This window comes from Enoplosus armatus, chromosome 19 (genome assembly GCF_043641665.1).
Source record: "Enoplosus armatus isolate fEnoArm2 chromosome 19, fEnoArm2.hap1, whole genome shotgun sequence".
Classification (NCBI taxonomy): Eukaryota; Metazoa; Chordata; class Actinopteri; order Centrarchiformes; family Enoplosidae; genus Enoplosus; species Enoplosus armatus.
In genome coordinates, this window is record NC_092198.1 from 16,952,237 (window position 1) to 16,970,107 (window position 17,871).

At 40.1% G+C, this 17,871-nt stretch overlaps 1 protein-coding gene across 1 annotated transcript in view; it reads left to right on the top strand.

Moving 5' to 3' along the window:
• The window catches only part of lama2 (laminin, alpha 2), a 165,018-nt gene that overhangs the window by 28,624 nt on the left and 118,523 nt on the right, over positions 1–17,871 (top strand). The window contains exons 2-4 of the mRNA XM_070925380.1: positions 3,993–4,163; positions 5,406–5,518; positions 17,196–17,247. Of these exons, the coding sequence (XP_070781481.1) occupies positions 3,993–4,163; positions 5,406–5,518; positions 17,196–17,247 (336 nt within the window). The remainder of the gene's footprint in view (positions 1–3,992; positions 4,164–5,405; positions 5,519–17,195; positions 17,248–17,871) is intronic.

The window sequence follows — 17,871 nt, forward strand, 5'->3', positions numbered from 1 at the left end:
CAAAGCAGCTGTTTTGATCTTGTATTAAGGCCTTCACTAAGATATTCAGATTCACTAAGGTCTGGTTACAAGATTTCCTGTACTGGCAACATGACAACAAGATGGTGCACACTCTCTTGCTCTTGTAATGTGTGGTGCATGTGTGAAGAGATCCAGTAGGCATTAGCTTATGAGTCCTGCATGCTGTTACTTTCTCTTTGAGCTTTATGTTTTGCCTGCTGTCACTGTTCAAATTGGGAATAAAAGCGCAGTGAAAAGAGTTCAACCTGCTCTCCACTGACTGGAGTCTTTGAGATATGGACAAAATATCAGACTTAAAATCTTGAGGCATCCAAAAACTGTGCCACAATGAAAAGATGGAACTGAAAAGAAGTTGATACAACATGAATAAAAGCAGCTGTATTATCATTACAATGTTCAGGCTGAGGGACAGAGTAGTTTTACTCAGACTATTTCTTTTTAAGCATTGTGATTATTGAGGTATGTGTGTGACTACAGTCTTGTCTCTACCGTATGTTGGTGTGGAATTTATAAACTGCAAAAAACAGAAAACTCAATTTAATGTCTTAATTTGATGTGTGTGTTATGTATATTTTCTTCTTTTTGAGATCAGGTCCCTTACTTACTGTTGTCAACTGGTATCTCATTTACTTAAAGCTGCATTAAGTGATTTTTGACTCCAACACAAACTCACAGAAACACAACCTGTATATAGTATCAGCTCATCCAGCCTGTAAACAACTAAAGTTGTTTTTTTTTTTAGCTTAAATTTGTTTACATTTTGGCAAATTGGCAACATTAAAAGTATGCTGAATTGGCTATTAGCAGTTCTTGTTCACAATGTACCCATGGACATACAGACAACTTTCACTGAATCACTTTGATACTGAAGAAACTTAAAAACTTCATGATTCTCAGGCAAATTCTTGAGTTCTAAGGAGATACTGATATCCTCGGAAAGTGTAATCTAAAATCTAAAAAATGGGATATTGACTCAGAGGAGTGTGATTTTTGACACAAATTGTGGTTAGGTAAGGTTGTAAAGTACCTTAATTGCCTCTATGAGCTGTGTGTCACATCCACTGGTGCTGCTGCAATTGTTGACTGTGTTGGTAAGCGGGCCAACAACTTTGCATTGTTTTTGACTCTTGAATGACAAAAATGTATCTCATTAGATGCTTGATTTTCTACACCAGCTACCCATGTCTTTTGCCTCTCTGTCATTTTGTCCTGGGCATGTAGTGTACTCTTTGTTGCTGGATCACTAAGGGGGTTTTGAAGAGTGGTGAGTCAGTGTGTGTGTGTGTGTGTGTGTGTGTGTGTGTGCCGTAAAAACAAAATGATGTGCCAAAAAAAGGCTAAAAGTTGCACAAGGCTGCAGAGTGTTAATTCTCACTGGCTTTACAGTACAAGCAATCCTTAAATGATACAAGTCAGTGTTAATAAACAAAGTATTTATTAATCCAGTCTTAAGTGTGAATGTGCTCTCTAATGACTTAGTAATGGAAACAATTGTAGAAGTATAGCTGCTACAATTGTTGTCATTACACAGTGAGAACTTTCCCTTTATGAAAACACTGTTGAGGAAATCTGGGCTCCCTCAGTGGTGTAGATTCTCAGATATCATTACTGAGAGGTTTGTGTGTGACGGTGTGTATATGATATGTTGTGAGTATTTGTGTGAGAATGTGTACACATGTGTGAGAGAGACTGTGGGTGTCTTAGATGTTCTTCACAGTTCATCAGTGTTGACACCTGGCCAAACAGCTGGACTCATCTGGACACACACACACACACACACACACACACACACACACACTGTCCACACTTTCACAAGTGCTTCTCCTCTGTATTTTTCTCCTTCCATCCGCTCTTCCCTTCCTGTCTGTCTCCTTTTGTGTACAGTTATTGTACATTTGTGTGTCTCTGTGTTTATGTTTATTTGTCAGAGCACATGTTGTTTAACTATAAAAGCTGTTGACCTTAAAACAGGACTGGGATACCAGACGTGACATGGTACAGTGCGTGCATGTTTGTCTGTGTGTGTTTGCCAGACAGGAAATGTGAACAATGTGAGCAGTATGTTGAGCATTTCAGTACTTTATGTTCAGGCTTGCTAGTCACCCTGAGACTAATAGGCTTTTATTGCGGGAACAACACAGAGGAGTCACGCCCAGAAGCTGGAAAAAATATAAATTGTGCGCAGTCTCACGGTGCATTTGTGTGGTGATGACATGATGATCCCTTTGTTTAAAGCTCTCTGCCTCCTGAAGTCAACAGTGTACTTTATTTCTTCTTTGGATAACACAAGCTACTTGGCTTGCTGGCTGTCAGCAGTCACACATTTTATAGCATGTGCACGTACTACAGAGGTGCTTTTGATTGAACAATGTGATACATGACAAAATGTAAAGCTGAAATGATTAGCTGATTAATCGACTAATGCAACTATAACTTTTAAGCATAAATGGCAAAAGTTCACTGGGTCCATTTTGTTAATATAAACATTTCTTGTTTTCTATGATGGTAAACTGAATATCTTCGGGTTTGGACTGTTGGTTGGACAAAACAAGCAATTTCAATCAACTTGGGTTCTGGTAAATTGTGATGGGCAATTTTCACTATTTTCTGACATTTCATAGTTCAAATGATTAGCAAATAAGTGGCAGAGAATTAAAATAATCGTTGCAACCCTAACAGCAAGCACAGCCACTGTGGCTCTCCCCTGCAAAAAACTTGTCCAGCTGATAAAATGTCGCAGGGATTACAGTACACGTTATTTTCTTTTTCTCAGGATGGTAGGGGAAGAGGTTCACCCTCCATGTACTACCTCAGTGAGCCCCTCATGGCTGGAGCACACTCCCCTCAGTTGTAGTCATATGGCTCCAAGAGTTTAGTATAATGAGGTTTGTAGAATTTGAGATATGTAGCTGTACTTTCATGTCTTGTAGGAGTTTTTTTGCTTGTTTAATACCACAACCACCCATAAGGGCACTAGGGAGGAAAACAAAGTAATGTTTGCATAGTATAACTTTATTGATGGCTTCCAACAATATCCTGGGAAAAATCAGTGTTTTCCATAATATATGCTCTCCTCAAGTTTACTTTCTGTTCCAGCAGTGAAACATATCCATGGACAGGAAATGAAAAAAACTGCTTAAGCAACATAATGCAAATGAATAAATAATCCTTTGATATAGTAGCAGTACACTGCCCAAAGTCTGCAAAGTTGAAAGCTGGCCAAAAACCCTCTGTATGCTTCTTTTATCCAAAGATGAAGTGAATTCGGCTCTTGCTATCTGTGGGGGTAAATGATGTTAACTGCATTGGACTGTGCCGAAAATACTCCCAGATTAACTAACTTGGATGGTATAAAACACTGGCCCTCCCCTCATGTTCCATGCTAATTACTCATAACCTCAGTACAACAGACATACAAGCGTTAACTGGCTCACTCACAACAAGACCACACAGAGAAACCAACATAGTTTTAATGATTTGAAATACAGACCCTGTATGCAAAGCAGGATGTGGTGGATCTTCCTGATAACCTCTACTGTGCTCCACTCTGGCAATTTAACACATTTTCTTTGCCTTGAAGAAGAAAGCCAGCCTGACTTCATTTGAACTGCTCTGAATGGACTTGAACCTGTGATTAGTGATGATCTTACTACACAGTTTCTGTGTGTATTCACATGTCAACTTTATATGTGCATCTTTGTCATATTTAATGGCTTTAAAGGAATCGTCTGACTTTATTTTTTGGAAATATCGTTGTTTGCTGTCAAACTCACAGCCAAATGAGAGGATTGATATCAATTTCATCTGTGTGTGTCAAGCATAAACAAGTATATTTCCCAAGATGTCAGCCCTTTAACATTATTTTTGTTTACTCCAGAAAGAGAGTATGCATCTATATGTCAAACAGTAATGTCAGTACTATGTTTCATCAACTATTTCTTTATGTAATTGCCTGTGTGTTTTCTTTCCAGGACTGTTCCCGGCTGTGTTGAACCTGGCGTCCATGGCAGATATAACAGCTAATGCTACCTGTGGTTCATCGGGTCCAGAGATGTTCTGTAAGCTGGTGGAACATGTACCAGGCCAGCCTGTTAGAAACCCTCAGTGTCGCATCTGCAACCAAAGGAGTGCAAAACCATTTGGTAAGAAAGATTCACACACACACACACACACACACACAAGACTTATAGGCAAGGTCATTACAATAATTAATCACACTAGATTAGTTAATTAGAGCCCTATTGGCCAGATGTTAACCAATCATTTTGTCTGAAATGATGATTACCCAATGAAGGAATCAATTGCAAAATGACAACACATAATTAGCCTGCGATCATGATTCAAACAGCCCACTAGACAGTCAGTTATTTAGTCAATCAATGATGCAGTTAACCGCTCAGCCAGTCATACAACCAACCAGTTAGTCAGTCATTAAACTAATAACCAGTGATTAGTCAGTCAGCTAACCGCTTAAACAGTCATCAGCCACCCAGCCAGTCAGCCAGTGAGTCCAATTAGTTTTTGCTACTTGCTTAGCTAGCTTGGCTTAGTTAGCTTAGCAGTCAGGCAGTTAGTCAACCTGGATGAGAGAAAAAAACAAAGAAGGATCTACTGCTGCAAAAAGGGGATGAGAAAGGAGAGAAGGAAACTCATGAAAGTGTGAGTGAGGTGAATGAAGAAAGAAAGATAAATTGAGACAGAAATGGTCATTTTAAAAGACTTCTATCTCCATTATTATTTTCTTAGAAAAGAGGGGAGAGGAAGGATGCTGTTGTATAAGAGAGGAGAGAAAGGAATTTTACCAAAGGACATATAGCTCCTTCATTTTGCCAGCGATAGTTGCCATGGTTTTTAACAGAAATGTCACACATAAGTAGCCTGGTTATAGACAGCTGCAAGTCAACCTGAAACATCACATCTTCACTTAAAAATACTCTTTCACACACATGTAAACAATCCTACACACACACAGCTCCTTGATATATAATACATTCATAATGTGTTGTATCTGTCTGTTCCATTAGAGCCATTGTGTGCAGTAGTAACAGCGGCCAGGAGTAGATTCTGCAAATAGGGTGACATTTTTTTATTCAGACGTGGAATGAAGTCATCTGAAATGGAAAGGAAATCTATTTTTCTTTCTTTTAAAAGGTGGAAAAATGTGCTTTTGATGTCTTGCCTTGAATAGTTGAATTGCCAGAATTTTAGAAAAAGAATGAAGAGACACATTTTCCACTCAGAACAATGCTGGAGACTGAAGACGAGAATGATTTTTAGGTTTTTAAAACTTGAATAGAATAAAGCAACTGATATGCTCTCTCTGTCTATCTCTCTCATGCTGTCTTTCTCTCTCTCTTTTTGTGTGTGTGTGTGTGTGTGTACAGAGAATCATCCCATAGAATATGCCATAGATGGGACCAATCGTTGGTGGCAAAGTCCCTCTATCAAGAATGGAATGGACTACCACTATGTGACTATCACAGTGGACTTGAAACAGGTAGACTCTCTCACACACACACACACATATACATAAACTTGTAATACTATACGTGTGAGGACATTGTAGTGACTTACAAATACAGTACATTCCCTAGAGGCTTACCCCGACCTTAGACTGATACTCCACTCAAAATGTGAGTTTCAAGCGTTCACTCCCTGCAGCATTGAAAGGTGGCTGCATAAAGTCCTTCTTCACAAAGAATGACAGCTGTGGTTTGGATTTATGTTGGTCGCAAAGGATTTAAAAGGTGACTTGTCATAATTGGAATCCACTGTGACTGCCATGAATCAAACCTGACCACAGCCTCTTTCTCTGCAAACCTTTTTCCATTCATCAAGGTTCACTTAGTCTGACTCGCAGGAAGTAGGTAGCCTGCCATTGGCCGACTATTTCAGTTGGAATTCTCCTCCCCATCCGCTATCTTCCTGTTTTGCTAGGGCACCGTTGCTGCATCCTGGTTTTAGTGCCGCCCAAGACGATTGTGATTGGTTGGCACAGCGCTAAAACAAAGTGTGGAGATCTGGCTTTGAGAGACTAAGGTTCATTTAACAGCATCAACATCATGAATAACTCAGATTTAGTTGCTGTGCAATTTTAGTCTGTGCTTTATACATTTTGAGATTGTGAGAGTTGCTACAGCACTGTTAGGAAAACTGGTCCTACAGTTTAGTCTGCTTAACTTTGGTTGAGAGCGGCCCAGTGTTTGGTGCATTTTCATTCATGGGAATGATTGAACATTTTTTGTCAAAGGAAACAAGTAGAAGAAAATGTAATTAATCTCAATAAAATTAGGAGAAAAAATATGAAATTATTTTAATAATAAAGTTCTGTGTCTGTCTCATATCACATATTTCATTGGGCTGGTTGGGCTGCAAAGGATGGTTGCAGATGCAGCCAAAGCTAAGGAGACGAGGAACCCAAAACCTCAACACATTCCCCCATAAAAGGGAATGACGACTTCCTGGTTCTGAGTCATGATCATCTTGGTAGCGTTCTTCAATTGTTCCCCCAACTCGTCCGTCAGTCCTCCCAGTTCAATAGAGGTGAAGAAGTTGATGGCGAAGCAACTTTGGAACACTTTGAAAACACATCAGATCTCAATGGGAAAAAAATCATGCTGGAAATCTATACTGATATGGACAGTGTAATGTGTTAGGAACGAAAGGATGCCACATCGTTTGGTGGAAATGAAAATTATCAACCTACAGAGGGCTGAATTCAAAGACACCCCGAAAATCAAAGTGAAAAAATGATGCGGCAGGCTAGTCCATTTTGCTGAAATTCCATTGCAGCAGCTCAAAATGGTACTCAGTACTGTGTATTGCCCCCACGTGCTTGAAAGCATGCCTGACAACGTCGGGGCATGCTCCTAATGAGACGACGGATGGTGTCCTGGGGTATCTCCTCCCAGATCTGGACCAGGGCATCACTGAGCTCCTGGACAGTCTGAGGTGCAACCTGGCGGCGTTGGATGGACCGAAACATAATGTCCCAGAGGTGTTCTATTGGATTCAGGTCAGGCGAGCGTGGGGGCCAGTCAATGGTATCAATTCCTTCATCCTCCAGGAACTGCCTGCATACTCTCGCCACATGAGGCCGGGCATTGTCGTGCACCAGGAGGAACCCAGGACCCACTGCACCAGCGTAGGGTCTGACAATGGGTCCAAGGATTTCATCCCAATAACTAATGGAAGTCAGGGTGCCGTTGTCTAGCCTGTAGAGGTCTGTGCGTCCCTCCATGGATATGCCTCCCCAGACCATCACTGAGCTACCACCAAACCGGTCATGCTGAACGATGTTACAGGCAGCATAACGTTCTTTACGGCTTCTCCAGACCCTTTCACGTCTGTCACATGTGCTCAGGGTGAACCTGCTCTCATCTGTGAAAAGCACAGGGCGCTAGTGGCGGACCTGCCAATTCTGGTGTTCTATGGCAAATGCCAATCGAGCTCCACGGTGCCGGGCAGTGAGCACAGGGCCCACTAGAGGACGTCGGGCCCTCAGGCCACCCTCATGAAGTCTGTTTCTGATTGTTTGGTCAGAGACATTCACACCAGTGGCCTTCTACGGCCCTGTCCAGCTCTCCTAGAGTAACTGCCTGTCTCCTGGAATCTCCTCCATGCTCTTGAGACTGTGCTGGGAGACACAGCAAACCTTCTGGCAATGGCACGTATGGATGTGCCATCCTGGAGGAGTTGGACTGCCTGTGCAACCTCTGTAGGGTCCAGGTATCGCCTGATGCTAACAGTAGTGACACTGACCCTAGCCAAATGCAAAACTAGTGAAAAACAGTCCGAAAAGATGAGGAGGGAAAAAATGTCAGTGGCCTCCACCTGGAAAACCATTCCTGTTTTGGGGGTCGTCTCATTGTTGCCCCTCTAGTGCGCCTGTTGTTAATTTCATTAACACCAAAGCATCTGAAACTGATTAACAACCCCCTCTGCTACTTAACTGACCAGATCAATATCCCAAAATTTAATTAACTTGATGCTATACAAAAAAGTGTTCCTTTAATTTTTTTGAGCAGTGTATAATATGTCTTGGCCTGTAGCCAGCTTCTGAAATGTAATGCTTTTCTCTTTTTTTCTTTATAAATTTAATACTTTTTGGATCTGCGTACTGTTGACAAAATACGCTTTTTCAAGACATAAATTTGGGCTCTGGTAACTTGTGATGTGCTGGAATTGGTTAAACCAACTTTGCCATAAATCATTTCATAAGCATGCGTGTCGCTCTTTAAATTATTGGGTTTCCATTTTTGATTTGGAAAGCTTGGCTGGACTCTCACTGATTGAGAGGCTGTGTACTGGCATGGGATGATTTAGGACATCCAGTTTTAGAACTGTGATTAAACAGATTAGACCGCCAGATTATAATTATTTCGATGTCATGAGAATAAAACTAATGAGACAGAGAGATTTTAGTTCACGAGAAAATCTCGGCTCATTAAGTAAAGCCTATCAAAAATTGCTCCAAAGGTTAAAAACAGATTAATTTCAGATTAATAATAAAAAAGCCAATATTCTAGACCAAAATACCATGATATAACAATGAAAACAAAGAATCAATCAACAAAACAAAAGCCTGAAGTAACACAAATTAGCAATGACTACTTAGACATCTCTCATAAATTAATACTTAAAGTACGTTTTTGTGGTCTCATTGGACTAAGGCTCTTACTTTGCTGTTGGAACATTTGAGATTGAATCTGGGTCAAGATCTTTGTCACTCTCCCATCTTTTTTTGTCTCTGCTCACGATGCACTGCAGAGATGCCTTAAATGTATCAGAAAAGTAGAGAGTTTGAAAAGGGATCTGAGGAAATATGAAGATGGAACAGCAATGAGGGACAAAAGAAGAGACATACAGAGTGATGAAAATACAAGACCTTGACAAAATAAGAAACAGAAACAAACAGGACACAAAGCCACTGTGCAGAGGGATATGAATTGTGATTTGTTGAAAAAACGTTTGAGGTTAAGAAAGATGTGACTGTGAGGGTGAATAAGAGGCTAAATGTAAAGCATTTTGAATAAACGTGCTACATACATTACCAGTCCATTATTGTTGTCTAATACCATTTTACAGGCTTTCTTTGTCACAAAATGAACATATTACTTCATATTACCTAAAAGCCAAAACCCCAAACCTGAAGCCAGTGTTTTAAAATCAAAACCATCTCTCTCACTATCTCTCTATACTGTGGAGGTAGACCTGACAAAGTCTAAAAATGCATTCTAATGAGACAGAGTAATAAAGACATGGCTTAATCAGCCTATACATGTATTATATATATGAACAATTAAAATGGCCGACCAACAAGCAACTGCAGCAATAAAGAACAGGAGGCAGAGCGAGGGAGAACAGAAAAATAGTAAGAGCCAAAAACTGAAGTGAGCTTTATTTATTTATTTATTTTTGCCAACCATCACATGCGTAGAATATAATTACATCTCTGGACAGGAAGTAGAGCAGCAGCCATCTTGACATGTTAATGGCTTCAGGCCCATCAATCACACCTTTCACCACTGTGGTGTGGCTGCAGAATATATATACACTCCTGAATGGCCTCACAAACACACACACACACACACACACACACACACACACACACACACACACACACCTCTCACTGGAGTGGTATAGCCAATGAATTCATCTTACGCACCCACATACACACTTTCTCAATCACTCAATTGTGATCTTAATATTAGCGTGTGGAGCAGGAGACTGACATGTATGCGCACACCCCCACACTCTTCTTGCTCTTATCCACAGTCACACTTGCATTGAGATGCACAAAAAAAAGTGAGTGAGAAAAGAATGATTATAACCACTGACGGCTGGATAAGGAAAGTATGAAAATAGACCTTTAAAAGCTTTTTTAATACCAGTGTACTTTTTCTCAATGACCACCTACTGGGCCGGCTCAGCTTTAACAGTCAGCTTCAGATAATGACTGTGTTTGACGTGTCCACGGCATTGTATTATGTGTATTTATTTTAGTGAAAAAGCTGTTCATCTTAAGTACCATCCACCCTGACCTCCTCTCCACACGGACTTTGTTGTGCTGTAACGTCATCTCACTTCCTTCTTTGCTCCTGTCACTTGAACGTTTCGGGGCACTGGCTGAAGCGACTGATGCTGTTTTTCTTCTTGGGAGGACAGTCTCGGGGCACACTACTTCCCACATTGGCACTTAAGGTTACCATAAATTGTAAGGACACTGGGCTGGTTTGGCATTAGCACAAACACCAAATTTCTTTCTTGTCACCAATAATGTACTGTGCAGTGTCACAATGAGTTTTGAAGTAATTTTATGCATTTACTTTGAGTGATTGATTGAGGCACATAGTATCACGACTGACCATTTAATTACTGAACTTTGGTATGAATTTTTTAAAAAGTAATTTTTTAGTAAGAATGTGGTTTGTTTAGTGCCAAAAAGTGCAAAAGTGTTTGTACTCAGCCCTTCAATTGTGCTACTCTAATTGCAAAGCTGCAGTCTCTCTAACATGCGTTTAGACCACAGCCCAGTGAGTTGTGTGATATTCAAATACTGTATGTGTGTGTATATACAGTATATGTGATGTTTGGACATGAGACGTCCTTTACGGAAAAAGACTGAAAACGATCCTTCTTTCATCCCGTGACTCTGTTTATTACTTCAATCAATTCTGTATTGATCCAAGTAACAGATCGACCTCATGTCTGATTTGCATTTCAGTGACTGTATACTCACTGCAGTTAATGTCTGTGTGTGTATGTGCGGACGTGTGCATTCTTCAGTGGGTGTTTTGTGTGTATATGTGTGTGAGTCTCAATCAGTCCAACAGAAAGCTATTTACCCTCCAGTGCGCTGAATTTCCCTTGCGACCTCAGTCATCTCACTCAGAAAATGACAGTGGGCTGTGTGTGTGTGTGTGTGTGTGTGTGTGTGTGTGTGTGTGTGTGTGTGTGTGTGTGTGTGTGTGTGTGTGTGTGTGTGTGTGTGTGTTGTTATCGCCTGTGACATCACCACCCTCATTTCCTCTCTTGTTATTGTTGAGCCTCTCTGGATAGAAAGACTAAATAATGAGAAAGAGTAGGAGCTGAGGGTCCATGTGTGTGACTGTGTGTGTGTGTGAGAGAGAGGCAGTTGATGTCTGTATATGTTCTTCATCATTTTTAGATGAATTTGTGAATTGTAATTTTGTATGCAGATGCATCTGACTTGACAAAGTAAAAGTCCTCTGCAGAGACCTGTTGTTGAAGAGGGTTGAAAACCAGCTCTGACTTCATGAGAGCGTAGTTCCTCAGTTCTGGTTCTTTTTAATGTTTAATTTACAGGTCTAACTCTTCATAATTTCAAATAATCTTTCTTTTTATTTTTCTTATTATTAGGCTGTGATACCTCCAGTCATTCCATATCAAACTAAAAGTTTTCCAGCCATGTGTCTCCAATGTGTGAAGTCTTGTGTTGCTGTAGGCTTAGGCATTAGTATGCATACAAATTAAGAAATTACTAGTAAATGTACTAGGACTGTTTTACCATGAGAGGTTAAATTTGCCTTGTCATGGCAACAATCTTTCAGAAGCTTCAGAAGGGATTCAGTTACATTGCAGTTATTTTGGAAATGCAGCAGCCAGTTTGATTGATGGTTTGTTCGACGTGGTCAAATCATGCACCGGCTCTGCTCCCTTGGGGCCGGAGGTGGACCTGGCAGAGCGATCAGGGTCCTGAAAGAGGCTGTCAGTCAAAGTGCTTTCATTATCCACAGCTCTTAAATACCTGAACATACACACATACACATACATATGATTGTCCTCCTGCTGCTGAAGTGGATTATTTTCAGGTGGCTATAGAGGGCAATCCTGGATCCACAGGGTCCACAGTGTGGGCAGTTGTGTTTCACAGATGTGGAGGAGCAGTTTTGGTGGTGGTCACTCCTGTCTGCATTGCCTTTTCCTTCCAAAGCACAGTGGAGGTCCTTTTCCTGTTGTGCTTCTCCAAATGTTCCTGTCACAGGCCATCTCTTCCCCGTTGTGGAGGTTGAAGTGGCATTTCCTCAGGTGGGATATGAGGTTATCCTTTCGCTTTTTTTTGTTCCCCTTGGATGCGCTTCCCCTCCCTAAGTAGGCCATAGAGGGGCTGTTTCTGGAGAGGGGACTTTGGCGGGATTATATAGCCTGTCCATCACAGCTGGTGTCGAGTGATAGTTGTGGAGATACTTGGGTGGTTGGCTTCCTCCAGGATGTTTGTTCGCCTGTCTTCCCAGTTGGTCCTGAGGATCCTCTGTAGGCATCGCTGGTGATTGTTCCAGGGCTTACATAACATAATAAGATGAAGAAACTGTATGTATGTTTAGAGAAAGCTTCTTATGGGTGGAAGTGAGACAATTTGAAAGATAAGGCAAGAAAAGGCATATGGGGAAAAATAATGAATGGAGTTCACATGTCCAGTTAGCCTGTTCTGTTATATGATTTGAGAGATTTCGATCATACTTTGTTGCTCCTACAGGGAAATTCTCCTTTCTCCTGTCTCAGTGCTGTACATTCTTGCATTTTTCTTCTCTTGTCTTAATCTTGACTCACTGCTTCAGATCCTATCTAACAACTTCCATCCAACATAACTTCAGAACAAATTTATGAATGTGCTGAGAATATGCTTACTTGCATTGCTTATGATCCAGACATGCACTGTAATCAGCCTTTTTGATCAATAATACTCTCGAGGTTACAGATTACAAAAGATAAAGAAATGCTTTGAGGCAACAAGGTGTCATACCTGTCTAAAAACCTTTTTGTCTCCATCATTGACAAACACTGCTGTCAGCGCCGCTCTTTCTTTTCTTGCTACTTTCCTCCATTGTTGTTGTTCATTTGACGGACTTAACTGCTCCATCACTTTGAGCCTCACCCATTTCACCTACCAACCACAGTACAGTGAGAGTTATACACCTCAAATGGTGAAAACAGTGCTATGCTACTTATTTACAGTTATTCCAATATTCAAATCACCAAGTGTGGCAGCTTTAAACATTAACTCTTCAACTTGAAATCCAATTTACACCTGGCTACAGTCAGTGTCCTGCTCAGGGACACGTTAATAAGGCAGAAGCTTGAGTCCACTGGTTTGCGAAATCAGTCATTATAGGACTCAGTGAGCCTTTACCTACCATAGTTATAGCTTTATAACATATATGCTTGAAAGAAAACGGAATATCCATCTCGTAGGAGACGTTTGGTGTGCCAAAACGCTATTTCCCATTGTAAATGGGAAACAGACCTCAAACTTAACAACACGGCCTCACCTAGTGGCTTGATTTAAAAACATCCTTTTCTTTACTTTTATAATAATTAGAGACATGAGAATGATATGTGGTGAGAGCTATTAATGCCAGAAAAAATATCTTTATTTATGACAGAGAGAAGGTAAATGAAACATCTGCTGTACCCAATGAAACTTTGTCGGTCTATGTTTGACAGTAGCTCGGGCCAAAGCAAGAATGTGGGAGAGATTGCAGCATCTGGTGTTTTGTGCAGACTAAAGCCTATTTAAAAAGCTTAAAGCCAAATTATGACCAAGTCTGTGAGTGAGCGTGTTCGTGAAGGCATGTGTTTTTTGGCAGTTCAGACAGAGAGGCAGACTTAAAGAGAATAGATTTCAACTGTTTGTTACACACAAGACCACTGACATATACAGACCGTTGTCTGTATATGCTGCACTCCACTGCAGCCTCTCCACTGTTTAATGTGAAAAGCACAATAGCTTGTCTGTTTTTTACATTTCATATTATTTTCCTGCAATTTGGTTAAATAGGGAACTCTATTCTAATGGATTTGCTGCAGAGCTGTCAAGAGAGTGTCATTCAAAATACTGTAGCATCCAAAACATCTCCCCAAATTGTTTTTTAGTGGCAGCTTAGTGGAAACGATCTTGTGATGAGATGACTGTGTGGCTCCAGTGAATATCTCCTGCCTGTTTGCCTGCACTAAGTTTGGCAGTCAGGGATGCTTGATGATTCACACTATTTAGAACTGGGCCAAAAGCTACTTTATTAGTCCAGTGAGATGTTAACACGTTTTTTTTGGAAGTGACAGTAAATTTTAATGAGTCTGCATACCAGGTCTGTTGCTCTGACGGCATTTCCACTGGTTTGTCTGCATGTCTGTGTGTGTTTATGTCTGAATCTCAAAACAAAAAATAATTCAATTTTATGTTTTTTTTTGTTGATTTTAAATTCTTTTGTGTCTCATTTCACTTTGTTTCTGATCAGTCTCCCATGCTTTTGCATGCGAACCCTGCTATAATTAGCTGGAGTACTAACTGGAACTGGAGTTTGATGCCAGTTTATCAGGCCAGAGAGATTTTAACATGTTTCCATGTGAATGGCCTGTAAACACCAGCTGTTCAGTAAAACCGCTGTCACTGTGTGTCCAAATCACGCTGAGACAAAATGGATTCTTCACAGTCCATTTAATTGTAGGCAACCCAACCATACTGGACACAGGGCTTAAATGGACTGATTGAGCATTAGAATAAACATTTTAAGTGCTCATTTGGCTGTTATGTTCACATATCTGCCAAAGGCCATTCCCTGGCATATCGTGACTATTTCCTGTCAAATGTGTAAGATTGCTGCAATAGAATGCTTGATAACTATGTGGAAATGAACAGTGATTTGTATTGTTGCAAGTATTAAAAATCATTTGTTAGATGTAAAAATAGGAGACTCTTGTCATATCTGGAGATATGCACAAATCTGCCGCCTTTATAGACTTGGTGAATCCACTCCTCTGCAATGTCAACACGTCTATCTGAGGCAATATAAAAATAAGCAAATTCAGTCAGTTGCTTATTTTATAATCACAGAATTATTCATCAGTGCAAAAACAAAGTACAGATAAGAGAGTACATTATGTCATCTGGGGATAAATGAATCACTGATTGTTTCAATCTTTAACATAACCACTTTAAAGTCGAACTAAACTTTTTTAGAACATGCAGATCTGCTGTGTGTTCTCCTTTGAGATAAAACAAGTGCTCAAAAGAGAGAAATTAATATTTGATACTTTCTGGTTACGTGGTGGCACCCTCTGTTTGTGCATTAACCAGTTGGCATACTTTTTATTTCTTTGTAGACAGAGAACTTGAACCAATTAAATCATTTCATTTTGCAGCAGTAATGTCTCCGTTCTGTCATAACTGATGATGAAACTGACAGCCAGACAGCAGTTTTCAGACGCGTTTTTCAGCAAAAAGACTGTCTGTCTTTGACTTATAAGCTATTGTTATTAACTCAAGTTTATTGACATTGTCTCTTCATGCCCCTTCCACATCTCCAAAGATTTATTTCAATAATAAAAAGTATTAGTAATGAATTTAAAAACCACTTTGTTGCCTCCAAAAAGAGAGGACCAAATCTGATTTCAGTCGGACTTCAGAATCAATCAAGACTGGCCTTGAAATGTCTTGTCTCTGTAGTAATAATACTGTATTATTGTGAGAATTCAGTTTTAGAGATCTCCAATGTTTTATTCATTTATTTAGTGAGGTATGCCTTTTTATCCAGTGAGATGACATTTTGTTGGCTTCATTCTAACTTGCATTAACAAGGTCTCAAATGTAACCTGATGAAACTAGCAGACACCCTGCTAGTTTAAGCTTATAGTTTAAACTCAAAATGTCCAAACCAACTGCAGAACAACATAAGAAATAAATAAAGAAATCTGTTTAAAAAGAGAATCGAGCCAGTTCAATTTTTTACCAAAGGCTGATGATATGATCCGTTCGTGACGTGAACTCATCATAAATGTACCTGTCTGACGTTAAATGTCATGGACGCAAGATAAACATTTACTTACCAGCCGTGTGAGCTCTTGCAGGACGGTTATTGGTGTGTTTATTTGTTGATGCTTTAGATCCCCCCCAAATAAATCCCTCGTCTGATCCACATCTGATCAAAACATAGAATATGACGCACTGCACACACACTCACACACACTGCATTAGTTAGCTGTGTTCATCTATGTTTAGCTGCTGGAGCTGCCTAGCTGTCCCAAAGCTGTCACTACATTACAAGCTACCACTGAGAGCTCTCTTACGCACGCATGCACACGCACACACACACGCACACGCACACACACACACACCACCCCTTCCTCAGTGTGAATACAGGTAACATTGACTCTTTGTAGTGAGTTTGAATGACTGCTATAAGGTTACCCTGAAATACTCTTTCTCACACACACACACACACACACACACACACAAACACACTTGGTAGTTTTCTCCCTATTCTAATTGCTGCAATGTGACACTGCTTCCCACATCACGAGAAGAAAGAGAGATGTACTCACAGGGAGAAAGGACGGGGTGAAAGACGGGGTGGTGAAGAGAGAAGGAGTCAGCATTTGACCTACATCCAATGTTTGTGTCTGTCTGTGAAAAAGGTGAAGATGAAGACATCAATAGTTAAAAAATCCAGATAAAATCAGAGAATAAACATACCCCATGCAGCCCTCACACTCACCATTGTTTTTATTTACTGACACTGGCCTTAAGCGGGCCTTTTTAGTTTCCTCCACCTTCGATTAGCATACTCATATTCTGGGCTATAATCACTGAGAGCCGACCCTGTTGTTGTTGCAGCAGCAGAAAAACGAGCAACTTTTACATGTGTGAAAACATCACACCCTATTTACCATAGTGATGATCCAACAGTGTCTTTGATACAGGGAGAAGTAAGTGAGTAAACAAGGGAGTGATTTCAGACACGGCTTCAATATCTGTGTGATGAGTAAGCTAGTGAATCAATTTCATCCTTTTAAAAGGTCCATGTATTTGTTTTGTCAATTGTCAAAAAAAGAAACGTGCTGATGTGACCTTGGGTCAGAAAATGTCCTCGTACATTGAGAGTGTTGGATTTAGGGGAGCTTACCATATTCATTGCTTACAGTTTAATGCTAGATTTTGTGTCAACTGGTCCAATAAAACTGAGATGACAACTAGCCCTTTTTTCCCACCACATTCGATAACAATTACTAGGTCTGCTATAATCATGGCTATAAACCTTGCATTCCAATGGAAATCCACAGTGCGATAATTGAAACCAAAGTTGTTCCTGCAGCTTCCTGTATATTATAGGTTAAGTTGTTTTTCATTCACTCTATCTTTCCCCTGTGTTTTCTAGGTTTTCCAGGTCGCCTATGTGATCATAAAGGCAGCCAACTCACCTCGTCCAGGTAAACATTCTGCTTCATTTAGGCAGCCACACAATGTTCCAGGTGTTAACATTATTGCTTTGATTATAGAATGAAACAATGACTGTGTGAAAAAAGTGCCAGCTACAGACTTATTCTCGTCATTGTCTTTCAACAGTTGAATACAGTAATTACAGCCTTTTGAGCACACGATCCTCCCACAGAGAATCCACAAGTAATTTGAAAGATCAAGATTTCCACTTAATAATTTTTGATAACCATGCTTTTGCCAAACTCAGTCTGCTTGTCTCTTGGCAGAAAAACTCACGAATAACACGGTATTAAATCTTGTGATCAAGTTGATAATGCAATGAGCAACACCTGATCCATCTGTTCATGCAAATGAACGAAAGACGTCATTATACAAAACAAGTATAAAACCCTGAGTGTTTGTAGACATAACAATAAAACAACATGAAACTACTTGAGCTAGTATTTGGTTCTCACACTCCTTTGCAAATATTTAAAAGTTTTTAAAACAAAGATGACGTTAATGGCCACTGAAGAAACTGGCCACATGATGTTTCAATATTACGTTAAAATGCACAAAGATGGCCAGATTTTGTTCATCAGATACTTTTAAATTCAAAAAATTTAACTGGCATG